The sequence below is a fragment of the Micromesistius poutassou genome (genome assembly GCF_964030765.1).
Source record: "Micromesistius poutassou genome assembly, chromosome: 18".
NCBI lineage: Eukaryota > Metazoa > Chordata > Actinopteri > Gadiformes > Gadidae > Micromesistius > Micromesistius poutassou.
In genome coordinates, this window is record NC_140288.1 from 2,980,119 (window position 1) to 3,007,490 (window position 27,372).

Consider the following 27,372-nt stretch of genomic DNA (forward strand, 5'->3'; position numbering starts at 1 on the left):
AACTGTTGTCATGTACACAGACACACATAATATCTGGGGTTTAGTCTGACGGGCATCTCCTCCCTCCCTCCTCCCTCCCTTCCTCCCTTCCTCCCTCGCCCCCTTCTCCCCCTGTGGAGATACATCTGAGCAGGACCCTGCTCCTTTTGTCCTGGGCTCCTCCTTTGTTACCATGCTGATGGTCAGAACAGCGACAGCAGCAGCAATCATATTTACTCTAATGGACCAACGGCAAAATAGTATACCCTCTTTCTCAGTCCCAAAACCACCCTTCATTAATTCACAATCATCCGCTTATAACAGTGTATTACGGTATTTAGTCTTTAATAGAAAATTGGATAATAAAACGCTAATTATGGTGGGGAGTATTTTTGAGTATTTTTATTAAGATATGATATATATATATATATATCTTATATATTATATAAGATATTAATATATCAATAATATAATTATTGTATTTTTTATATTTGTTTGCAAAAAGCTTGTATTCTATCTATCTATCTATTTGTATATCTATATAAAACCATCAATCTAACCCAACCATTTATCTATCTATCTATCTATCTATCTATCTATCGATGTATCTTTCTCTATCTATCTATCTCTCTCTATCTATCTATTTGTCTGTCTGTAGGTCTGAACGGTAGATGTTTGCCCCGAGCATCATCCACTATGAACTGTGGATAACCCCATGACGCGGCAGACATATGGAAAGCCTATATACAATTCTCAGCACCCTGGATATGTATCCGACTGCAGACTGAGCCGCTGAAAAAAAGTGGGTTCGTCGGTTAATGTGACTTCAGTGTTATGAAGGATGAGCTTCTCGGGCGTACTAGACGTTGTCCATCCCGGTGATGCTCCCTCGTTTCATCGTAAACTCTTGTGCACCCTCTGGTGCTTGCTAGTCTCCCAAACTTCTTTGTGTAGCTGCCTGCTTTGCAGATTGTCTTCCTTGTCTGTGTGGTTGCTCATTATTCAGAGACAGACGGATCTCAGGTCATCTGCAGCTGCAGCAAAGGAGAAGCAGGAAAGATGGCGATCATCCATTAGACCGACCGGGCACCACACGCATGAAATACGAGGACAACTTTTTGGAAGATCGCTTGAGGAGGAGAAGATTGTACCTGTGAGTTTTTCTACTATATTTCCAATTTCGACCAAGGTTTCTAAGCTGGGCTTCCATGGTCTACGAGAACGTCGTTTATGGTAGATCATGGAATATAATGACCTGGAAAGAGAGCGTATCCCCTTTCTTCTTTAGTTCAGGACCAGCGGACTTGCAGGAGAGGGGACTCGGGGAGGAATAACCGGGCTGGCACCCATGTAGTCAAAGTCAAGTGGTTCTCCTCGCTCCACAATAATATTCTAACCAACCTATACGGCTTCCTGCTATGTTGCCCGTCGGCTTGAGGTCCAAGTGACACCACAAGGAAATGGACACAGTGGGTTAGAGGTTGACTTTTATGTTTCAGCTCGCCAGTGTTGTGCTATCGCTCTCCCTCATGTCTTATCGGGGGGGGAATTAGCGTCGCGTCTCCTCGGCTGGTCCACAGTACTGTGTGTGTGTGTGTGTGTGTGTGTGTGTGTGTGTGTGTGTGTGTGTGTGTGTGTGTGTGTGTGTGTGTGTGTGTGTGTGTGTGTGTGTGTGTGTGTGTGTGTGTGTGTGTGTGTGTGTGTGTGTGTGTGTGTGTGTGTGTGTGTGTGTGTGTGTGTGTGAGAGAGAGTGTATAGAGGGCTAGCTTCATGGAGAGGCCATTGCACGGGATTGTACTTCGCTTCTCTCAACCCACCAGCCTCAGCCAGTCGCCGAGGGAGCTGAGCCTCCATTAGCGACACACTGTAGCTGGCATAGCCGCCGGTCCACGGCCAGTCACTCACCGTTGGAGAAAAGCCGTGATGTCCACCGCCCGGCGGCTCTGAGTACATTAACAAACACACTGTCTGATCTGGGATGGGGCTTTGAGATGTTTCTCCAACGTTTGGAAAGTGAAATCTTTTTATAACGTCTCGGGAATTGAATTTAGCCGGAGTTTGGCGGCGCGTCGGTGGGCTCCTGACCATTGTTGTGGACGCGTGCGGCTGTCAGTGGTCTGGAGTCAGGTATGTCACCGTGGTGGAGCTCCACCATAAAATGGAGGAAGGCAGATGAGACTCCCTAGGAGAGCACCGTAGGAGCGAGGCGGGCAGGATCCTCCACGACAGGACAAAGGTTGCCAACCCTCTCCCCGGCACCTAAAAGCACCATTTATTTGAGTGTTTGGCTCTGTGTTTTTACAAAGTTGATCTGCCCATGGTGGCAGAGCTGAACTCTGGAAAGTGACGTTAGATAACATGTCGAGGCTGTGTGGAATAAAAGTCAAGGTTAAGTTTATGGCTTTGGGTTTATTTTTTTGCGTATAGCAGGTATTTTCGTATCGATTATTTAGGATTGCTTTACTGCCAACCTTTTAGATATTGTGACACACATAGGCACGTGGAACAGAGCGGTGTTTCAGTGCTGAATGTGCAGCGGTTGGAGCCTGCTGTGCTGATGGTTAATGTTCTACAAAGTGGTCCCAACGCTGGGCCCAGAGTCGAAAGATCTCGCAGATACTCTCCTTTTGAGAAGTTGAGACAATTCTCTCGTTTTATATCTACTTTCAGTTTTCGTCCATAATCACAGTTTATTTATATATTTTTTTTTTACAATTTATTTTGTAAACTATTTTTTTTCTTTCTTTCTAACTTTTTCATTGTTAGATGACAGTTGACCCCTTTCTCCTTTTTTTTCCATAAAAACCACTCCACTCCCCAACACCTGTTCTTGTATTATGTTTAGTGGTGTCTTGTATTGCTTGAGGACCAGTTAAAGAGAAAGGTGGTGTGTGTGTGTGTGTGTGTGTGTGTGTGTGTGTGTGTGTGTGTGTGTGTGTGTGTGTGTGTGTGTGTGCGTGTGCGTGTGTGTGTTTGTGTGAGCACGCACTTGCTCGGCTGTGCTATGCTCTGCGGTTCGCCTGGCCACTGTCTGTGTGTGTGTGTGTGTGTGTGTGTGTGTCTCTGTGTGTGTGTGTGTGTGTGTGTGTGAGAGAAATCCTGCTGACAAGGAGCCTGTGCTTGACACGGTGTGCTGCGACAACACAGAGGGTTGAGAAGAGCAATCAAAATGGTGGCCAGGCTCCTTCTCCCTGGTGTGGCAGGGCAAACAGGTTCTCCAGAAGGCGCTTTTTCTGCTGTCCTCAACACATCTCTCTTTCTCTCTCTCTCCCTCTCTCTCTCTCGCTCTCGCTCTCTCTCTCTCTCGCTCTCTCTCTCTCTTTCTCTCTAAGAGACTAAAGGAACATTGATCACTCTGCTGATAGATGCTGAGCAAATGAGCCAAAGCTAATCTCATGTTTGGCTTGTTTGTCTAGTGGTTTTTCTTTTTTAGGAGTAAACGTCTCAGCACATGGATTATCTGTGCGTGCGCGGTGGTGCGGCTCACATGAGTTTGAGTTTGGAGCACGTTTGGTTGCTGACTTTAACTTGGGTTGTTGTGATAAACTGTTAGAATGTCATGGATAGGGTTAGTAGTAGTGTAACTGGTTGGTTGAACTTTTCGTCGCGGCCATTGAGGCGATAACCTTGTCGGTTGTTATGCTGAAACTATCATTGTTGTTATTAACTTCATGGAACAACTTTTCAAATGGCTTTTTTCAGATACAGTTGAGTTGAGGGAGTCACGCAGGTATCACCTCAGCCCAGAGGAGTCAAATAAATACGTTATCATTTTCTGTGTTACTTCAATGTAAATCATTTGAATGGGCAAACATTTATTTGATAGTAGTGGTACCGCATAGTAGTGTACAGCATTCGTTGTCAGTTGCTACAATATCTGTTACTATATTAGCCTACGGTTACTTGGTTACTATGCCGACGTAAACGCCATAAGCTTTGCGCTTATGATGTTCCAGGGGTTATAAAAAAAGCAAGAGTGACGCGATCAATTCTTGCCTAGGTCTACTCCTATAAGACGCAATAGGTATTCAACAAAAGGGGCTTTGAATGGTGGAAAGAAGCACTCATGTAGCTCATCACTCTCACAGTTCCTTCTCTCTCTTCTTGTTCTTGTTCTTCTTCTCTCTCTCTCTCTTCTCTTTTCCCCACACACACATGCACTACGATGATGCAGCCTTCTTTCTCTACCTGAGGCACTGAAGCAGGAGGCTGGAGAGTGAGAGAGAGGCGCACACAAAAGGCAATTGAAATGCTCCACCGAGTGCTTTTTCGTGACATGATGCATTGCTTGTGAGATGCGGCCTGGCCCTATCGCTACAGTAGTAAGTGGCCAGGAACTGGCTGGCCCCATTACCACCCCCCCCACCCCCCCCATGTCTCTTCTCGTTAAAGGACATCATAACCATGCTACCTTCTCTGGCGCTATAAGTGACCTGCTGTATGCAGCGTAGTAGTAATAATAACTTTCATTTCCATACCAAACTATAAAAACGTCATCACAACTTCTTTATTTTTTAACGGTCTGGCCTCATTTTATGGCCTTATGTTAACAAGATATAAAGACCTGAAATGCGGTTGGGAATTTTATGGCTTTGAATCAAACCAGGAAGTGGCGTTAGGTTTCTGTTGTCTGTTGCCATGTTACGCCACGGTTACACCACTGGTTAACTGCCACTTCAATGCTTAAGGGCTTAAACCTCTCGATTATATGCTATGCCCAATAGGAAATGTTCAGCAAGAACAGGTACTTTAATTCTGCCCTGACATTAAGTTGCATTCCCTTCCTTCTTTAACACTAAATAACAGTAAATAAACCCAGGCCCGAGCTGCCCATGGTGGAAAAAAACACAGAATTCTTTGGAGACGCCCGTTCCTTGGCCAATGTGCTAACCAGTGGACACAAGGCCTTCATTGAGCCGAAACAGGAGTGGTCTTGTGGAAGGGATCCACTCACGCAGCCTACGAAGCAACAGAGCTGTCCAAGGACGATTAAATATTTAAAAGCTCAGAAAGGAGGTCTCGGTGGTAAGTTAATAGCGATGGCTCTCTCGTCTTTCCTTCTCCCCAACTTGTCAACTTACCTCCAGCAGTTTGGTTTTTAGGTGCACCTGGAGGTAAAATAAATATCTTCTTTAACTCTTTGAGAATTTAGCCATGAAGTTGTCGTACAATAATTCTGTACATCGCCGCTCCATGGTCCCTCTATCATTTGGCCAGTATGAAGAACACTCACACCATTTTGACCAGTTAGGAACCCCACCCACCCATTGTTACTTTGGCAACAGTTGAAAGAGCACGCATCGGCGGGTTTTTCTGGCAGTTATCCGTAGAAGGCTGACTCTAACCCTGCCTAGTGTCCTTGGTGTCATATTTTGTTGAACTTAGGATGTTCTTCATTCAGTAGGTCTTGCTAGAAACCAAAATAAAAAGTCAATTGTTAAGCACCCAAAACAAAGAAAAAATGAAAATAATTTTTGACTGAGCTATTGAGGGAGATAATTAAAAGCGATTAATTGCATTTTGTGGCTCTTTGGCTGAAGTTACATTTAGCTCATTTGCATAATTGATGTAAACGTGCGTAACCGGGCAACAATGAAAAACAAGCTATGGTCGCGTCTCGTAACGAAACAATATACGTATACTTTTTTGACATCGACACAAATATAAGAACAAAACAGCCATGACTTGTTTGACAAAGAATTTGCACAAGGAAACAACAGGTTCTTGAACTCCAGGAAATGGTTTCCTAGGAGAGATGCGCTACAGGAGCGCACGGAATGTATGCTTTCCTGGAGGGATTGTCCTTGTGGAAAAACACTTCCTGGTTTCACTCCAAGATGTGTCCTTGGACATCCTTCAGCTGTCTATTTATCCAATGCCCTCCGCCTTGTCCATGAACTGCACTGGGATACTCACATGACGGATATTCAAGCAACAACTTGAATTGAGAGGAAATGTGATGGGGGGGGGAGGGGGGGGAGGCACTAATTCAGAAGACCCCCGACATGAATTGCACTTAAATTGGGGACTTTTGATTGGTTAATAATAATATTTTTTTGATGGCGGCATGACTCAGAGTATAATAAATATACTGATGGCATGTGACCTTTTATTTGACACCGTGTAAAACACAGCTGGTTGTCTCTGCTTCTTTATGTTTTGGCCTAGTAGGGAAACGTGAGTGAGGGGTCATTCTCAGTCCATATTTGGAGCTTTGATCCTCCATGGTGTTATCTGAAACCAGTAGATAGGCCATCGATGACTTTGCACTGAAGAAGGCGGTTCACTTCTCAACTCTTTCACTGTTTCTTTTCCTTAAAAGCCACAGTGACTGGCGGCTACAGGAACCAATAGGAGGGGGAAGAAGAAGAAGCTGCTGCCTGGTCAGGTCTGTGTGGTTTTAAAGCTAAACACTACCATCTGTGAAACAAGATAGCAGAACAAGCAGCAGACGCAATTCCCCTCTGCTGAGCCCGGACGGTCTGGGACCTTGAGGAGCACAAAATGGTGGACGGCCAGCAGGCCACTGATACTCCTGTGTGTGAGTGGCCGTGTCTCAGTGGTCACATTGTGGCTGCTGTATGAAATGGACTCCTCAGAGTGAAGCCTCGGCCAAGCCTCTGCCTTGATATAGAAGATAATGCTGTCAGCGCCGAGAGAGATAGAGAGAGCCAGAGAGAGAGAGAGAGAGAGAGAGAGAGAGAGAGGCCGACTGAGCCGGCCTTTGCTAGAACAGGTTTAGATGTCACCCTCTGGTGAACTCTGTCCATGCATGTTTATCTACTTCCACCTTTTATCCAACGTGAAAGGCTTAGCTTCCTGTGTTTCTGGCTGTCATGTCGGACTGGACTTCTTGTTAAGTTTCAGCTGCTCGCAGCGTCAAGCTGTTACAAATGTTGGGAAAATATTAACTGCAGGAGTAGTTGATGGTGGTGTGTTTGAGTGTTATCGTTGGCATAGTAATGGAAAGGTAGAAGGTCTTCTTTCCATCTAGTATTCTCCATCTAACCTTTACCATCCGGAGACTTAAGCTCAGGGATTTACCTAGCCATTTATGTTGTTGCTTTGAACACCGATTTTGACTCTCAAGGTCACATCATTGGGGGAAAAAAAATGAAAAGAGGCAGCACAACCACTTACCTTTTCAGAAGCTTCTTAAGGGAAAAGGTAAACGTGGGCCGGCCAAGAACTACACACACAAACCAAGGGCCTTCCTTTTTTAAAATGAAAGTATGAATCTTGTGGAGTTCTTTTCTCACCATAATAACATGAAGACATTGAATCGGGAGCGGGAGCGGAGCACAGTGTGTGTGTGTGTGTCCAGTGGTTTTGCGATGCCACCGTTTGCTGTTTTCTTTCTGCAGGGAAACTGGCTGGCTGCCCTTCCAACCAGGGTACAAGTCCCTCTGGTGTTTACAGCTGCTTGGTTTTTTATATTGGGTTGTTTCTTTTTTGTTCAATTTTTTAAATACTGAGACGTGGGATTAGCTTTGTCTGTTGGATGGAGCACAGAGACATCTTAGGTTTGTAAATAATAGTGGCTATGAAGAGAAGAGCGATATCATTGGTGATATTAAGTATTAAAGGCTGGCTGGCTGGCTGGTGGGTGATGTCAGGTAACCATCTGTCGGAGAGAGAGAGAGACAGACAGAGAGACACAGAGAGAGGCAGAGAGAGGGAGAGAGGGAGAGGATGACAGAAGCACTGTCTAACCTTGAAGTATGGAGCTCCCAGACATGAAACAGCAAATTACCATATTTTCTTAGGATTAGCATAGTATTGCAGATAGAGGAACTAGGCACATCTCTCTATCTTCTCTTTCTATCTCTGTCTCTTCCTCTCTGTCTGTCGCTCTTAGTATCTCTCTCCCTCTCTCTCTCTCTCTCTCTCTCGTTCTTTTGAAGTTTGACTTTTGCTGCCAATATCAAATTCCTTGATACTTCAGCTTTGCTCTTACATTAAGGTTCCGTGTTAATGTTCAGAGATGAAATACGTTCAAAGATACATTTTATTTTCAAGGACAATGGCATCAACATTGCTAATGCCACATTTAAGGGCTAGAGCTAAGTTTACTTTCTGACGCCTGGTAAGCATTGTCGGAGGAATATTGGTTCCCAAGCGTTCCTCCAGCTCTTAAGCGATTGCCTTGTTTGTTCACTGCAAATCCGTTTTCATCTTTTTTTTTGTTTGCCCTGTGTCATCTTTTTAGTGAGGTCACAGGCAGAGAACGAATGGCATGCTAGATCACAGTGTCTTCTAGCCCCAGTCGCTGGTCTTCACCATTGTTCTTGGCCAATGAACTCGGGTGAACCGTGTCCCTCCATAGTCGGCACTGTTATTTTTACTTCAAATATGTTCTGTGGCAAAGTGCTTTATCACAGCGTAATGGAATGGAATGGAAGGAGTAAATGAAGGAAGAACCCACAGAGAATTAATAGCATTCGATTTATCCCCCATCAATGTTCAGAAGACTAGGTTAGGAAATGCTTCAGAAAATCTAGTAAATATTCTTATTGCCTAGCCACAGGCTGTTTTCTTTGAGGTGAGCGGGAGAAACATACAGTAGGTAGGCTACTGGCTATGCCTCATGCACAGGCTGTTGAGGAAGTAAATGAATGTATTTTTCATGTAGTTATTCTTAATCTTTGACAGTTCCTTGTTGGCGGTATTTCTATTTTATTCAATGACTGGATGGTAAGGGGAATATATATGTAGCCCATGTCACTTTGTACGTTTGTACCAGGGGATGGATGTTGCTAATAAAGTAGGGATGTCTTAAAGCTACAGTTCAATTATTTTATAGTTTTAGTCTGCCTTTGTGTGTGTGTGTGTGTGCGCGTGTGTGTGTGCACATTGCACACTGTGTTCTGAACACATCTTGGACCTGTGCTTCCTCATATTCGTATTTAGTAAATTACCACTGTCAGATATTAGAGCATGTTCACAGATGAAAAACTGAAAATGTGTATTCTTAAACGTGGACAATTTGACATCATTAGGCAGAATGAATGTGAAATCATTTGGAACTATAAACGTACAGCTCTGCTTGCTACCAACCCATAATGCACTAATGCCACGTTCTAGCGTCGTCATTATAGCATATTAGCGGGGCAAGGTCAACGGCACACATACCTGAGCGGGCATAAGGATACAGACCCTTAAGAAACGATCGTAACCTACCTTGTAACTTATGTAACATATCACAATGACCGCACCAGCGTTGAACATGTGCTGATGAGGATCATCCTGTTATTTGACTATGTTCTCATCTTATTAGGGACCGAGCCAAACTTGGCAAGGACCCTATTGAAACCCTCATGATTATTATTCTTCTTCTTCTTATTTTCCCTCATCTTCGACTGCATTTTTCCCCCCCTGCACATATTCGAAAACTCATTTTTATTTGGCACATTTTGTGGGACTGGTGAAAAATTTGATATTCTAGCCCTCAAATTCACATTCGCCCCTAGGTGGCGCTATACCAACTATGCCAAAATTTCAACGTTTGCACAAGCATAACTCGTCACCGGTTGGACCTAAACTCATGAAACTTTGCACACATATGCAAATCCTCATAATGAAGAAATTTGCAGATACTAACTTAGCACTTCCGGTAGCCAGATTTTCCGCCATTTTGAATTTAGTTAAAAACAGTAAATTCCCCAAGGATCCCAGGTTTTTCGACTTTGACAAAATTCCTTTGGTACATATCATCTATGGCCCATTATCTTCAATCTGACATAAGGATTAGTCTGTAGGATAAATTTCAAAGTACCCATGAGCCATTGAGTTCAAAAAGGGGTGTGTTTTTCACCCCAAAAATAGTAAATTGCACATATCTACATTAATTGTACTCCTATGGTGTTGGACCTCTCCACTAAAGTTGTTCAGAATCAAATTCTGAACAAGATTAATTCAACAATTTTTCAAATGGGGCGTGGCTTCGAAATGGGCGTGGCCTGTTACTAAAATAGCCACAGTTCATAGACGCAATGTTTGATTTGAGCGGGACCAACTCAGTGGCCGTTAAGTACCAAAGTTCTAACTGCTCAATTAAAATTAAGTCGATTTAAAAAACAACATGGCCGCCAGAGGAGGGTCGATCACTCTGCGGACACCGTAATAGTTATGAATATGAAATTCACAGGTCACGTGTAGACTGGTGCCGATAGCTCACATACCAAAAATCGTGTTTCTCATGTGTGTAGCGCCCCCTACAGGAACTTTAAAAAGCAGCCCCTGCGCCACGTTTCACCAATATGTATGAAACTCAGTAATCACGTACAATGTGCCCATAGCTACAGAAAAGCCTCTTGGACCCATGCCCCAAACCCCACAGGAAGTCGGCTATTTGCATTTCTATTTTTCACTTTTGGCGGCCATTTTGAATTTTTTTCACTTTTTTGCCTTGTATTTGAATGAACTCCTCCTAGGGAATTTATCGGATCTGCTTCAAAATTGGTCAGTACAGTCATGAAGTGGTGCTAAACCAAAATCGTGCTATTTGTGACTGTACGTTGAAGGGCGTGTCCGTGGCGTGCCGTCAAAGTTGGCCATTTTGGAATTCCGTCGCCTTGTATTTGAACTAACTCCTCCTAGGGAACTTATCGGATCTGCTTCAAGATTGGTCAGTACAGTCATGAAGTGGTGCTGAACCAAAATCGTTCTATTTGTGATTGTACGTTGAAGGGCGTGTCCGTGGCATGCCGTCAAATTTGGCCATTTTTGAATTCCGTCGCCTTGTATTTGAACTAACTCCTCCTAGGGAATTTATCGGATCTGCTTCAAAATTGGTCAGTACAGTCATGAAGTGGTGCTGAACCAAAATCGTGCTATTTGTGACTGTACGTTGAAGGGCGTGTCCGTGGCGTGCCGTCAAAGTTGGCCATTTTTGAATTCCGTCGCCAAAAGTTGGCAATTTTTGAATTCCGTCGCCTTGTATTTGAACTAACTCCTCCTAGGGAATTTATCAGATCTGCTTCAAAATTGGTCAGTACAGTCATGAAGTGGTGCTGAACCAAAATCCTGCTATTTGTGACTGTACGTTGAAGGGCGTGTCCGTGGCGTGCCGTCAAACTTGGCCATTTTGAATAATTCTGTGGTCTTGAATTTTAACAAACAAACTCCTAGGGAATTTATCGGATCAGCTTCAAAGTTTTTCTGTAAAGTCAGAAAATGGTGCTGAACCAACGCCCTGCTATTTGTGACTGTACGTTGAAGGGCATGACCGTGGCGTGCTGTCAAAGTTGGCCATTTTGAATGGAATTCTTTCACTTTTTCGCCTTGTATTTCAACTAACTCCTCCTAGGGAATTTATCGGATCATTGATGTAGGGTTAATAATGTTAGTTAAAGTTGTTACAACATGTAATTCAGTTAAATGTGGTCTTACATGTTAATGTCAAAACAATCAGTAGGACACCACAGGGCACCTCTGCTTCTACAGATTACATAAATTTGCGAATTTTTTTTAAAACTGCGCTTTTTTTAAACTGCGCGCAGTGATGAACGGGACCTCGTGCCGGCTTGCGGCTGCGTCACGTGCGGTCCTAACATGTGCACATCTTGCCAGCACACATGTTACGACGGCACGTGACGCGGCCGCAAGCCGGCGCGATTTTTTTTTAAAACTGCGCGCAGTGATGAACGGGACCTCGTAGTGGCGGCTGCAAGCCGGCGCGAGGTCCCGTTCATCACTGCGCGCAGTTTTAATTACTATTACTGTTACCGTATTTTGTGTTTCTCTATGGTTGCCTCTCATTCATTCATTCATTCATTCATTCATGTCATTACCTCCTTATTTTTATTCCATCAAGGCAGATGCCGGAGGAATGTTATGACAAAGTGTTTCCACTGAGAACTATTGATTTCTCACCCCCCCTTCTGAATGGGGGTGTTCCATTGATTGGCCAGGTGCGATCGATGCCTCATCTCTGCGTATTCAGACTTTCTCAAATGAGCATGGAGCTCACGGCTCAGGTGATCATGTGTCATTTAAAAAATAAATAAAAAATGGAGCTGTTCCCTGGGCTCTTATGATGACAGAGTGGAGGGGGGGGGGGGGGGGGGGGAGAGAGAGGAGCCGGTGAGGTCATCGTCCACCGCATTCTTATCACCATTGCGATGACGCCATGATGGAATGGATCGGCGTTGATGAAACACTATTCATATGCAGTGTTTGGTCATTCGGGACCTTTTCTCCAAAGTCACATACAGTGATTCTTATTTATTTTTTAAATTCCGTGGTACATATCATGATTGCGTAGCTTCCTCAAGGACACCTACAGGCTAGACTGTGAACATTTGGGATCAAACCAAGAGCTTTTTGGCTCAGTGTCAAACACCCTTAACACTTATAGTAAACATATGTCATCTCCACTAGGCTTGTAAAACAACAACGCAAATACTAATGTTATCATAACTGTGTCATAACGCTGCTTCATGGGAGTCTATTTAACAAATGAGGGACCAGGCAAAGACTCTAGGCCTATCCGTTTTTGACACAGCCTACCCAACTGGTGATGTCGCAAACAGATAGGCTTAGGCAGATCCACTCTGAAATATGGGTCCACTTCAAGTTGTGCTCCTTGCTTCCATGTGTACGTTGGTCTTGATAGTACTTCACCATGCTCCCGGTTTTGTGGTTTTCATTTTCTTCGTGGCAATAGGCTGTTTTGTGTTTACCCAACATGGCGTTGTCAGATAAAAACAAACTTTGCTGCTGTGTTGTATTTGGATAGAAGCGTTTACCATATTAACCTTAGCCATGGTGTCAGCATGGAGATACAGGTTTCATAAAGACAAAGTTGAACTGATTCACTAATCCAGGGCAGTGTTTCAGCTTGCTGAAATTAATTCCTAATTCATGTAGAATAGCCTCCACAAGGCTTCTCGCTGGCTTACTTCATGTATAAATACTGACCTAGGGTAATACGCTGTATGTAGCCTGAGGCTACATTTGCCAAACATCTCACCAAGCTGTTGTTAATAACTCCCCATGCACTTGTTAAAGTGGATATTTGGACGAACATGGTATAAACTAGAGATGAACTCCACTGTTCTACAGCGTGATAGAAGTTGATTAAAAGGGTGTTCACGGCCAGTGGTTTATCAAAACTATCATGGCAACCTCCGACTATTTACTCCACAAGATGCTGATCTAGTATATCAAGTTCTCCCATGTTTCCTTCAAGGGTGTATTCAGCTGCCAACCTGATCTCCACCTTCCCTATCTTCTCTTTATGCGGGAGGCCAAATTCAACATTACTCTGGTGATGTAACCTTGTTTTCCCCCACCTTTGGAGTACAATGAGATCTTTCTTGGCCTTTGGGGCCCTCAGCCACTCCCTGTATCTTCTCTAAAGGTTTCCCTGGGGCCTCTCCAGAAGATAAATGATTTAACGCTATCGCAAGGCCTTTAGGTTGGACTTTCGTACACATGCTTCCGAGATGTATGGCGATAATTATTTTATAATCATGTCTGAAGATGTGCACGTCTCCATAGCCCTTGGCTAAATGAAGAAGATAGGATTGTGGCTGCAATCAATAGTCAATAATATCATCATTGATAACATCATTTGCCCAGGCTTGTCGGTTACACATCTGGGATCTTGGAACGATTTTGGTGTGTGCAACAGTATCCACCAACCATCTTCCCTCCAACCCCCCCCCCCCCCCCCCCCACCCTCCCAAGGCAGGAGATGCTGGAAGCAAACCCGACGGTTAAGGACAAAAACCTCTGTACGTCTAATCAGCTTAATGCTGGCTTATTCTAAGGCCTCTCGTTCAGACAGAGCAGCTGCTGCCGGCCGGGCAGAGCGGAGCAGAGTGGAGGGTGTGACTGCTGGCAGCGATCACCGATGCAGAGAGACCGGTTGGTGATTAACAAATGTCAGTAGACTTTGGAATCTGGGGAGCCGAGACTGGTGGCTTTGTCCTCTCCGTCTCTCTCTCCCCCCATTGCAGGTCTCCTAGGTGGTTAGTTTTATAGGCCTCTCTCTCTCGCTCTCTCTCTCTCTCTCTCTCTCTCTCTCTCTCTTGCGCTCTCTCTCTCTCTCTCTCTTGTGCTCTCTCTCTCTCTCTCTGTGTGTATCCCCCCCTTGGCCCATATCTCCTCTCTTAGCTCCACCTGTTCATGTCTGCTCCTCCTGCAAGGTTGCGAGATGTATTTTGAGCTCTGCAAAAAAAAAAGGAGAAGTTCATGCGTGCTTCACATGTTTGGACCCTCTTATGGAACCTACTTGGCAGTTCCTTAAAATAGTTTTTTTCTGGTCTTTTCTGCTTCTTAAAGAAACACCGGTGCACAAGGTGTACCATAGGTTCCTCCAACCGTTGTGTTTTTTTTTTGTGGTGTGTCATTAAAGAGGACGGTATGGAGACCTTAAGGAGATGAACAACGTGGCCTAGAAAAGGAAAAGGTCTAGGTAAAATGCGATTGGCACGGGCACAATGTGTTTTCTCTGCCTCGCCGTGCAGCCAGAGAGCTTGGGTACAGTACATCTGGCAGATAGATTTTCTTGCCTGCAGCTCTCCAGTGACAGACTGCCTGCCTGTCTGCCCTGTCCGCGAGGAAGAGGATCAGAAACGGTGGATCCATGTTGTGTGTGCCTGCTGCTGGCTGAACACCTAAGCACAGAGCCGGCCCTCTAAAATGGCTGCCCTTGAAGCCGGGCTCAGAGGAGGATCTGCAGCGGCTCACCCAGTGGCCGTCCGCGAGAGCCTCACCCCGGAGCAGATGAAAGCAGCCACACAATCTCCACCCATTAACTCTGCAGGCTCCGAGACAAAAGGGCCATGAAGAAGACAGAGCCTCCTCTTAAGGAATATGACGGTGGAGGGTGGGGGGGGGGGGGGGGCGGAGAGGGGGTCCTGTTCTTGTCGGACAGTGTGGGTTTATTTCCTTCTTTTTTTCCCTCCCCTACCTTTCTTCTCTGGGATTCCCTTGGTATCCATGTCAAGGAACCGGGCATTAGAGTGCAACTTTGTTCAAAGTAGAGATAAACTGTCCACGGAGCAGGGTGGGGCCCCGCGGCGAGGCTGTAACCCGAGGCGGGGCAACAATGGGGCTCCGGGCCGCTCAGGGGACTGGCTGGCATCTCGCGCCGGCCCCTGTGTAACCGACCTCCAGTTAGGAAGTTAGGTCTGGTGGTGGGTGGCCTGGTTACCTTAAATACTGCAGCAGGCTTTATGCAAATATTTATGAATGATTGCGTAATGAAAAGACAAACTCATCCGTCATATTATTGTGCAGTTATTTATGATCACCTATTTGGGCTGATCAGTTAGCCTGAAGATATACAGTAATAATAAGCCAATAATGTATGTATTTAAAGGCTTTTATATGTTGGAACGGGGCATGACTACTTGTATTGACCTCTATGATCCCTATGTTGGTTTTCTATTATATGACCCTTTGCAAGAGTAAAAAGTCTGTCAGACGCTTGAAGTGTTCATGAATGGTCATGCTTGTAGTGTGAATAATCCTCTTTTATTCAAGCAAGGTATTACTGTTTTTCTGAAATACATGAGCCCCCTTTGGCAAATCAAACAGGAATGTTTTAGAAATAAAATTCTTAGCTTTTAAGCAATCTCTGTTGGAGTTGGACCCCTTTGAATAGTTCATCAAGCCTGGTCATGTAAAGTGGCTTGTCCAAGAAGAGTTTGGACTGGAACAAAGCTGAAGTGTTTTATGCAGCATTATTTTTCTTACTTTTCTTATTTCTTGTCCTTCCTTTTATTTGGATGGAGTCATTTGCTATGTCACGTGTTTCATCTACGAATATGGCTGTATTCCCATTGATGTTTGGGCCTAATGATTTTTTGGGTCTTTGTTTGTTATGCCACTGATAAGGACACCTAAGACCCCCCTTCATTGAGTTATTGGTTAATATGCTCATCACAACAAACCAATTTATTTTTCAGGTTTACATTTTCATTAGTAAAACATAATAACCAGGGTTAGGGTTAGGGTTAGGGTTAGCTGCATACATTGCTTACATTTAAGATGACATTAACGATAACACGACCGCAAAGAGCAATGAAGCCATAGTGTTATCATCTCATCTTTTTCTTATTTTTATTTTTTTCTTATTTTCCTGAGATCTGTCAGATCTCTCTCTCTCTCTCTCTCTCTCTCTCTCTCTCTCTCTCTCTCCCTCTCTCTCAATCTTCTTCATGATCATGAGAGCAGGGCAGTTAATAAAGTCTGGGTTAGGGTTAGGTGTTTTGCAAAACACTAGGATGTGGAGCTGGCTTCCCAGCTGGTAGCTTAGCCAAAGGTTACAGAACTGAAACACACCGAGCATTAATCCCTCTTAGCTGTCATTTGTTTCACGGATGATGATGATGATGACGATGATGATGATGATGTTACACTTACACAAAAATAGAATCTCACCATTCTGAATAAAGGAACATCAGTAACACTTAGGGGGCAGGTCTTGCAATCAACTTTAATTTGAAATACATTTTAATAATAGGATCATCTGTGGAACCAAATCCATAGGACCAGTACTTACTCCCAGGAACCATCTGGAAAAAAGGAGATGAGCTGCTATTCCTATATGGACACATACACCTGTTTGAGTGTACTGACAGGTGTACAATTTATGATACAAGGCTTAGCATCAAGCAACGCATGCCGTTACATTTTTATTTCCCAGTCATCATCCTGCCATGAGCCACATACTCTTAAATTATCTTACACTCAAAACTAAACCAAATCTCCGTTCTCTTCTCTCTAGGTTTCCCTGATTTTCCAGGGAGTGCCCCCTCCCCGTAACCATGGAGGTCCTGCAGTGTGATGGCTGCGACTTCCATGCAGAATCGTACGATGACCTGAAGATCCACATCCAGGAAGTACACACAGCCTTCCTGCAGCCCGCCGACGCTGACGAGTCTGAGTCTCCGAAAGACGACGACGAGGAGGAGGTTCCTGACGATGACGAGAAGGACGACCAAGAATCTTACGACAAGGATTCTTCGTCTTCTCTACCTGGAATGAGTACGAAAAACTACATTATGTTATAAGTGATGGATAATTACTGTATTATGTCCAAGTGAAGAATGTTATTTCCGTGGATGACTTGTAACAGTATTCTTATTCTGTTTCAGGTCCAAATCCGGAGACCCCCAAACAAAAAGACCCATCTGAATCCACGCTGTCGTTTTACCAGTGCAAGTTCTGCGTGCGCTACTTCAGATCGAAATCCTTTTTAAAGAACCATACCAAAAAGGTCCACAACGTCAGAGACGACCAGTCGGATGTCCACAATTCCCGCAAGACTTCGAAAGACCCCAGCTACACCGTCGTAACGCACAATGACCATTCAAAGGTGTACTCCTGCCAATATTGCACGTACAAATCCCCACGCAAAGCAAGGATCATAAAACACCAAATAATGTACCATCAGGTTCCTTCTGAAGGAGCCGAGGGCCATTCAAACGACGCGGAGGCTGTGGACGACTGCCTCGCGGCCGGTGGATACCTCGGCGGTACTTTCGCTTGCGAGTGGTGCGACTTTCAGACCGACGAGAAGGACAGCTGGACGGATCACGTTGCGAAGGAACACAGCGACAAGGTCAAGATCATTTCTTCCGTTGAGGAACTCGAATGCGAGGCGAGCTCACCCAAGCCGGATTCCCCTTCCTCCCCCAGAAGCCCCGCTTCTGAGGGAGGGAGAGACGGCTCTACGGGCAGAGTGACACCAGTGAACGCCATGGGAGTACCGGATAACAACACGTCAGTGTTTCATTACGTGCAACTGAACACTGCGACGCCCAATAGCACAGGGTCGTCCATTTTGTCGAGAAGGTTCCCCGTGGCCGATTCAAATTGTAGTCCTGTCCCCGAGACGGAGGGCGGTTTGCGGAACGAAGAAGACTCCAGGAGCAGCATGGAAGAAGACGACGAGGAGTTGGTGGACATTGACGACCCGAGTTACACCGGGACCTTGTCGGCTGACGTGAAGCAACTCCTGACTGACGAGGACAACAAGGTGCTGGAGACAAAAGGGGTACAGATCCGAAAGCAGATGAACCGCTTCCAATGTCCGTTCTGTTCTTTCCTCACCATGCACAGGCGGAGCATTTCCCGCCACATCGAGAACATCCACTTTTCTGGTAAAACCACTGTTTATAAATGTGACGAATGTCCCTTTATTTGTACAAGCTCTGTGAAGTTAGGCACTCACAAGCAGAGCCACGGTGGTTCAGACGTCGATACCATGGACATAACCAACAGCCCGGACACACAAAATGAACCGGCTGCAGAGTCCCTTAATGGGGGGAATGTTAGTGCTAAAGTCAACGGGAAAAGGTCAAGTCCAGCGAACGACCATCCGAATCCACACCAGTGTTCCCTCTGCAGTTTCTCCACCACCACACTGAAAGGCCTCAGGGTCCATCAGCAGCATAAGCACTCCTACTGTGATGATGTCGAGACGGAGGCCTTTGAAGAGACAGCGGCTGACCAGCCGGATACTGAAGTGGAAAACTCGGCCACCTTTTTACAAAAAACCCAGACCTCCATTCTAAGGCCTTCCACCAAAAAGAACCCCGCCACAGGGAAAAGGGCAAGAAAGTCCATTAACGACTTGCCTTTAGATTTGTCCTCGGTGAAGAAACGAACAAGAATTGACGAAATTGCCAGCAATCTTCAGAGTAAGATCAGCCAAAGCCAACAGGATATGGTTATAAATCTCGACGAACTCGACGACGAGGAAGGGGGTGGGAGCCACGGAGCGGACGATCCCGAGGACAGTAACCCCACACGTATAAATCCTGTCTTCACGTATAACATCCAGCAAATTCACGTCAGCGAACCCACCGTTCAGGGCGGCAGGGTAGGTAAAAGGAAAAGCAACCCCAAGTCCAAACCGCGCAACATCCCCATTTCGTTAACCCTCTCCGACGACAGCGAGAACGTATCCGGGGATCTCGCCGAGCTCCAGGACAACGGCAACCAGGATAGTAGAGACACTTTCCAAGAAAATGCGGAATATTCCGAAGAACCCGGCGCGGTTCGTTTTTACTGTAAACACTGTGATTACCATAACAAGTCGGCCCGCAGTGTGAGCACCCACTACCAGCGGATGCACCCTTACATCAAGTTCAGCTTCAAGTACATCCTGGATCCAGAGGACCACAGCGCTGTCTTCCGCTGCCTGGAGTGCTACATTGAATACCCCAATTACAACGATCTACACCAACACTACATGGATCACCATCCAGAAGCTAGCAATGTGCTCAACTTTAACCAGCCGGACCTTGTTTACATGTGCCGCTTCTGTGCATACACTAGCCCTAATGTTAGGAGCCTCATGCCCCATTACCAAAGAATGCATCCCACGGTGAAAATTAACAATGCCATGATCTTCTCCAGCTATGTAGTGGAGCAATCTCACAAAACTGGTGAATCCCAAACCCTAAGGGAAATTTTAAACTCTGGCCCCAAGAACTTCACCTCTGCCACCTCTACCCCTAGATCTTCCTCAAGCCCATCCCTGAAATCGCCCTCCAAGACTCCCGAGGCTAGTGTTGACTCGGAGGCTCTCAAAGAAGCCATGGGTGGTAATGTGGTGGTCTATGAATGTGACGTCTGTTCCTTCGCTAGCCCCAACATGCATTCTGTTTTGGTCCACTACCAGAAGAAACACCCAGAGCAAAAGGCCTCTTATTTCCGCATACAAAAAACAATGAAGATTATCACAACGGATAAAGCCCAATCACCAGCCGCCAACTCCTCGTTTAGTGTTAGCTCCACTTCGCCGCCTTCAAAGTCTTCGAGTGCCACGACATATGGAACCGAGGAAGACATCTACTATTGTAAACACTGTGTCTACAGCAACAGATCTGTTGTGGGCGTCCTTGTCCACTATCAGAAGAGGCATCCAGAAGTGAAAGTGACCGCAAAATACATCAAACACGGGGCTCCCACTCCTGTCCTGATGAAATTAATCGACGATTTGCAAATTGCAACTCCAAAGCAGTTCTCAAAGCCGTTTCAAAACAACGGCTACGACGGATCGTTTAGCTCGAGTCCTAAAATCGGCAACGGCGAAAAGGGCGAGGCGGAGATGCTCTTCTTCTGTCAGCACTGTGACTACGGCAACCGCACCGTCAAAGGAGTGCTGATCCACTACCAGAAAAAGCATCGGGACGCCAAGGCCAACGCGGACCTCGTGCGCCGTCACACCGCCGTGGTCCGGAGTCAGCGCGAGCGCGCTCAGATGGTCCAGTCGGGCACCGTAGCAACCACCATCACCCAAGCCCCGGTGGATCCGGAGAGCTCCGGAGAGCTCCGGTCTCTCCTGTGCAGACACTGTCCCTACACGTCCCCCTATGTGTACGCCTTAAAGAAGCATCTCAAGAAAGAGCACCCTACTGTGAAGGCCACCGCGATGACCATACTGCACTGGGCCTACCAAGACGGTATCCTGGAGGCGGGGTACCACTGCGAGTGGTGCATCTACTCCCACGCCGAGCCCCAGGGCCTCCTGCTGCACTACCAAAGACGCCACCCGGAGCACAACGTGGACTACACGTACATGGCGAGCAAGCTCTGGGCCGGACCAGAGACCACGCAGCAAGGGGCGAACAACCTGGAAAACAAGCATTTCCGATGCCAGGAGTGCGCCTTTGAGGCCTGTACCATCTGGGACATTACCAGTCACTACCAGGCGGTTCACCCGTGGGCCATCAAAGCGGAGGAGTCTGTGATTTTTGATATGATCAAAGGTAACATAACGACGGATAAAATCCTCCAGCAATTGGTCAATGAACATGCACCTTCCAGCGGCCAGTCCGAAGACGATGGATCCCTGATCATCGCTTCACCGATCCAAGAAACCATCGCTCATCCTACACATCCACGCCTCTGCATTTCAAACAATCCCTATCAGTGTACTGTATGTCTCTCCGAATATAACAGCCTGCACGGCCTGCTCACCCACTATGGGAAGAAACACCCAGGCATGAAGGTCAAGGCTGCAGATTTCGCTCAGGAGGCGGACATCAACCCGAGTTCGGTGTACAAGTGTCGTCACTGTCCGTACGTGAACTCCCGGATCCACGGCGTCCTGACGCACTATCAGAAGCGCCATCCGTTGGTGAAGGTCACGGCGGAAGACTTTGCCGACGACATAGAGCACATCACCGACCTGAACGAGGGCGACGACAAGTGCAAGACCCAGAGGCAAGGCTACGGAGCGTACCGATGCAAAATGTGCACCTACACGCACGGGACTTTGGAGAAGCTGAAGATCCACTATGAGAAGTATCACAATCAACCAGCCGCCGAGATGTTCCCCCATACTTTCACAACGTTCTCCCCCAGCAAAGAAAGCGAACCAGTAGCAGAATGCAGCGTAAGCCACGTATCCGCAGTGACGGACATGCTGGAGGTCAAAGAGTTTGAGCTTCCTAAGACCGAGAAACACGCCATCTTCAAGTGTCAGCTGTGCAAGTACTTCTGCTCCACCCGGAAAGGCATCGCCCGCCACTACCGCATAAAACACAACAACGTCCGGGCGCAGCCAGAGGGCAAAAACAACGTCTTTAAATGTGCGCTGTGTTCGTATACCAACCCCATACGCAAGGGCCTCGCGGCGCACTACCAGAAGCGCCACGACATCGACGCCTATTACACCCACTGCCTGGCCGCTTCCAAGACGCTCAGCGACAAGCCCGTCAAGGTGCTGGCGCCGGAGAAGGAGACCACGGAGATGTCCGAAGACCTGCGGTTGGCGGTGGAGACCAGGAAGTGTTCCCTCTGCAGCTTCCAGGCGTTCAGCAGGAAGAGCATCGTCTCGCACTACATCAAGCGCCACCCGGGAGTCTTCCCCAAGAAGCAGCACTCCAGCAAGCTCGGCCGCTACTTCACCCTGATCTACGCCAAAGAGCCGGAGAACCCCCCGGAGGAGGCGGCGGCGGCGGTGGTGGAGGAGGAGGAGGAGGACAAGGAAGATTTTGAGGTCCAGCCTGTATCCAATCATCAGATTGGCGAGGCCGAATGGCCGCCCTTCAAATGTCTCAAATGCTGCCAGTTGTCCTTTGACTCCATCGAGCTCCTTTCTATGCATTACAACGACGACCACAGCAGTGACCTGAAGAGGGACTTCCAGTCGGACGCCGGAGAAGACGGGTCCGAGTTGCATCAGTGCTCGCACTGTGAGCTGAAGTTTCTGGAGCTGCCCCTCCTGGCGAAGCACATCATTGACCACAATGACGACTTCCAGAAGAGGGCCCTGAAACAGGAACGAAGGAGACTTCTCAGCAAACAGAAAGCCTTGGAACTGGCCGAAGGGAAGTCCGAGAAGGTAGGTTATGAGTCTTGTTTTGAAGCGTCCTCTATTTCACCACTATTTGAAGCGTCAAATAGTGGTGAAATAGAAACATGCTGCTTCAGACATTCATGAAATTGCTATGAATGTACATCGTATCAAAGGAGAACGGGGAGGACAACAATGCAGTGTTAACAAAGTTGCTTACATTTCTCTACGTTTCGCAGGAGAGCCCTGTGAACAAAGCACCCATAGGCTTCAGGTGTAACTTCTGCGTCGAGGTGCACCCCACCCTGCGAGCCATCTGCAACCACCTGCGGAAGCACGTCCAGTACGGGGAGGTGAAACAAGGACACGTGAAGGTAATTACAGTGGTATATTTTTAGTTTTTTTTTTAAGAATTATGATCATCAGCTTATTTTAATAATAGATTTTTTTAGATATAGAGAAACCCTCCCGTTATAATAATAGCAATAGTTGGTACGTGCTAAACATTCCAAGCGGCAGAAAGTTCGCTTTCAAAGCTCAAAACTTGGTCAGGTGTTGATTCAAGTAGGGGTCCACGGACCACCTCAGAGAAAAGGCTGGGATGTAAGGCCGTGGCTTAAGGGCTGATTATGGTCCCACGTTCACGCAACGCAAGGGGGTTACGGAACCCGTTACGTCCCTCCTTGCATCCACCGCATGGGCCTGTCATGTGCCTCCAAAAAATTGCAACTTAATCGCACACTTGACGTCATGACGTAAATTTAAAGTGTAATGCTCTGCTGACAGTCACTGCAATATATGATGTATAACTATTTCTTGGCAACTTTTATTGTCTGTACTAAAGTTCTTTAGTGATGCATGGCATTTGAGGCCTGAGTAAACCTGAAACCTGATACTTGCACATGTTATACGTCAGCATTTCAAAGCCTCAAAGTTATTTGGCAAAGGATCCTTTGGTCCTTGGTCACACAGTTGAAGTGGTGTGACAGGTACCATAGCAAGAAGTTGCAGTAGAGTAACTATACGCTGGAGTTGAAGTTGGCCATATGAAATGACGTAAACCTAAAATATGTAAAATGTAAAATATGTAAAGTGTTATTTTATACATCGTCCATATTGTCTTGAATCAGGTTTTTGCACAGCGCCGTCCCCGTCCGGTTTAAGTCCGAGGGACGGCACGCCGAGGGAGGACGAGAGGCAATACAGGACGACAGGCTCTGTCAATCCTGCATTATTATTTATGAGCGCATGAAGTGCAGGGTCAGGTCCACAGTTAAAATGAGTTTCCTGGAGGCGATATAAGCTATCTTCTGGTGGTGGCTGCAGAAGCCGGCCCCTCTGGGCCCTCTGTGAATGAAGGAAGTGAGGCGCGCTGTTTTGCTGGATTGCAGGAAACAGGTGAAGGTGGTGACGACAAGTCGTCAAGGTTATGCAGGGTTGGAGATTGCAAAAAAGTTAAGCGGTAGACGGAGAAAGTCGCAGTATGCAAAAGCTGCACACTGGCAATGGCGTCTGACTAGACTGGGTTTTGTTTAGGCAAAGTTGAGGCAATTCAAATCCTCGGTCATTATGAGACGGATTTGCATTTCATGCTACACCTTGATTTAATATCCAGGTGGTATACTGATCCAAACTGCTCATTTAAAATGGATAAACTCTAGATTGTTTTTCAATTGTTCATCTACAGTTGCCAAAGTGTGTGACCCGTGACCTAACCTAAGAGCTTATCTTTAATGGTGGCCATTTCTTTATTAAACTCATCAATTGTCATTGCTAATATAATCGTTATTCTGACAATTCTGAACAATTTGAACACCGTATCTTAAGACTTATGTTTGACCTTCTGCTGTATGCAAAACGGTGTCCTTCGTTTAGCTTTGACACAAATGAAGAGGGGTGACTTCATCGTAAGCAAGCTGATTGCCCTTTGTGTTTTAAGGGTGTGAGTTCAATAAATCTCTCCAATCCCCTTATGAATCCGTACTTGAACCATGATTAAGTGATCGGATCACTTGCTGACGCCACGTAGGGACATCTCAGCATCATCGTACCACTTCATAACGAACAAATTAAATCATTTAACTCATGTTCCCAGATGGAAACCAGCGACGAGCCCCTGACAACCCAGCCCACCCCAGAGAGCGTCCCCAACGGCCAGCCAGAGGAGGAGGTGGAGCAGGGCGGCGGCGGCGGCGGTGGTCTGGATGACGGCGATGGTGCCGACCACGACCCCGCCGACCCCGACCGAGACCTCCTGCGCGTCACCACCCTCACCCTCGCCGCCGCGGACCACCCCGCCGCGACCGCCGGACCGCCCGTCGCGCTGCCCGCGCCAGAGGACGACCGCGACGACCATCTCTCCGCGGGCGCCGTCGCCACGGAGATGACGCCAACGACGACGACGACGGCGGTGGCGGCGCTGCCGACGGCCCCCGCCGGGGGCCTGGCCGGGGCGCTGGTGGCGGCGGCGCGGGCGGTGGTGGCGGGCGGGGGTCAGCCCAAGCAGCAGCGCCTGGCGGCGGCGGCGGCGGCGGGGGGATACCCGTGCGGGCAGTGCGACCGCGTCTTCATGTCCATGCAGGGGCTGCGGTCGCACGAGCGCAGCCACTCGGCCATGGCCCTGTTCAGCCGGGAGGACAAGTACAGCTGCCAGTACTGCCAGTTCGTCTCGCCGTTCAGACACAAGTAAGAGGGGAGACGGGGGGCCCGGGGGCCCGGGGGGGGGACAGGGGTGGTTCTTTTTTAATATGGGTTTAAAATTTCGGGTCGATTTTTTTTTTTTGTCAAGTCAGGTCTGTTTTATCGGTATCGATCGTAACCACGGTTACAGTCTGGAAGGGATTTACAGGCCGTTACATTTTTACGACCCCTGTTCTGAACCTAAGCCATTTTGAAAAGGGAGCAGACTTCCCAAGTCCGGTGGAGGAAACTTGATTCAGTGTCTCTCCCGAGTTATATTTGGAATTTGGAGCTATAATTTGGGAATCGCTTTGCTAGATCAACCAAATCATCAATCAAAAAACTAAAGATTTATTTTAGGAACGTTGGAATGAATGTTTGAATATCTGAACTGGGCTCAAGGCTCCCTCATCTAGTTGGAGGAGAGTTATGTTAAGAATAAAACAGATCGCTGAGAGTGAGCCGGAGAACAACCAAACCAACCAACCAAAAATCTAAGAAGCTACAATTCAAAGTTTGACCAAGTTTATAAGAAAGTTATGTTTTTACTATATTTGCGTAATAATCATATCTAGTAGTAAGAGATTGTGCATATTAATATGTGTGTTCAAGAATCGGCAGTTCCCAACCTTTGTATTTAGGTGTACCACTAAATCTTCATTCAGACCTTTTCGCGGGCAAACAGTGAAACATATATATGCAAACAGTAAAACATAGATAATAACATATGGATTCATGTATCAATTAATGCAAAAAGGCCATGGCTAGTTGGAAACAGGCGAAAGTAAAAGTTTGCATGCTGCTTATGCTACCCTTTGTGTTTATTTAGCAAACACAAATTAACACAAAACATGACTGGAAAAAATCACAATGGGGAACATGCTGAATGGACAAAGTGACACTATTTGAAATAACAACAAGCTATTATGCTATATTTACTGAACAATAGTGCAGATCAATATCATTATTTATATTATTCTAAATGTGTCTTATTTCAAGAACAATCCCACGCACCACATACAGTGCAGATGTATATGTCGGTAGTGTATGCATGTTGTAAAGTTGAGGTGACTTTATAAAAATAACAACAACAATACAGTTTTACAATATTTTCTGATAAATTCTGCAGGCTGGCAATTTATTTTCATTTGGAACTCTTAAAATGATCTGTCCCCCTACGAAACACGAGGAGAAAGACCAAGAAAGAGAAAGATATATTTTTTCCCGATAGTGTGATTGGGTTTTATCCATCGCTCAGAGTGCCTGGCCCTCATCTCCCGGGTGTAATCCCTCTCTGTGCGCCCTGACCCAGAAAGAAGACACACACCACCCCCATGCCACCTAGTAGGTTGGCATTCAACACACTGCTGCAATCCCCACAGGCTCTTGCACACTCATTACCACCAGAGGATTGTGGGTAGATGAGTTCACAACATGGCTCCTTAATGTGGAGTCATTGGACGTGCGGGATGTTGCTGTACTGGGAAAAAATATCAAAGAAATAAAATCAATCACATTGTTTGTCTTGTCACCCCGATCATGTTCCTATTGGGCCACAAATATGAAATAAGAAAACATCCTAGGAGGCAGACCGTATGTCTTGCTCTTCATTCATCATGGTGCACAGTATTTCTGTTGTGTCGCTATGTTTACATTTTCAATTGTGATGCGGATGTGATGTGATACTCAATGTGATTATAACATTGGCTCCTGTTCTAATGTGCCTTACCTCCTAATAAACATAGAAAAGAAATAAAATCAATCACGCACTTAGATGTTTGATGGATATATACGGACAAAATAGAAGATTGTATAATGATTGAAGAAAATATATATTTATCCCTTTGGCATTTTCTTTTGAAAAGTGGTTTCCTGTTACGGTGAAGTATTCTTCATAGTCTAATCTCTTTGTTGTTGTTTGTTTTGTGTCTTTCTTCTCTCAGTCTGGACAGACATGTGCAGTCTCACCACGGACACCACAAGCCCTTTAAGTGCAAGTTCTGCCCCTTTAAGTCCTCCTACCTGAGTCGCCTGAAGAGCCACCTCCACAAAGCACATGCTGGTACGCACACACACACACACACTCACACACTCACACACACACACTTACACACACACACGCACACACACGCACACACACACACTCACACACTCACACGCACACACACACACACACACACACACACACTCACACACACTCACACACTCTCACACACTCACACTCACACACTCACACACTCACACTCACACACACACACACACACACACACACACACACACTCTCAGACACACACACACACACACTGACACACGCATACTCACACACGCACTCACTAATTCACTCACACACACACTCATATCTATTGCAGGATATACTGTAGGATACATGTGCAAATATTAGGTCACAAATTAAATATATGATCACTGATAAATGCTTATCTTTGGTA

General features: G+C 46.3%; 1 protein-coding gene across 3 annotated transcripts in view; it reads left to right on the plus strand.

Annotated features, from left to right (window-relative positions):
- The first annotated feature begins 943 nt into the window (after positions 1–943).
- znf462 (zinc finger protein 462) overlaps positions 944–27,372 on the plus strand; it is a 39,809-nt gene continuing 13,380 nt past the window's right edge. For 2 of the 3 annotated variants that reach the window (XM_084483175.1, XM_084483177.1), the window contains exons 1-6: positions 944–1,132; positions 16,721–16,980; positions 17,091–22,294; positions 22,486–22,620; positions 24,342–24,931; positions 26,869–26,987. In XM_084483175.1, coding sequence (XP_084339301.1) covers positions 16,761–16,980; positions 17,091–22,294; positions 22,486–22,620; positions 24,342–24,931; positions 26,869–26,987 — 6,268 coding nt within the window. In that variant the 5' untranslated portion in view covers positions 944–1,132; positions 16,721–16,760. Of the gene's footprint in view, positions 1,133–6,336; positions 6,368–16,720; positions 16,981–17,090; positions 22,295–22,485; positions 22,621–24,341; positions 24,932–26,868; positions 26,988–27,372 lie in introns of those variants that run through there. The other variant, XM_084483176.1, reaches the window with a different exon arrangement.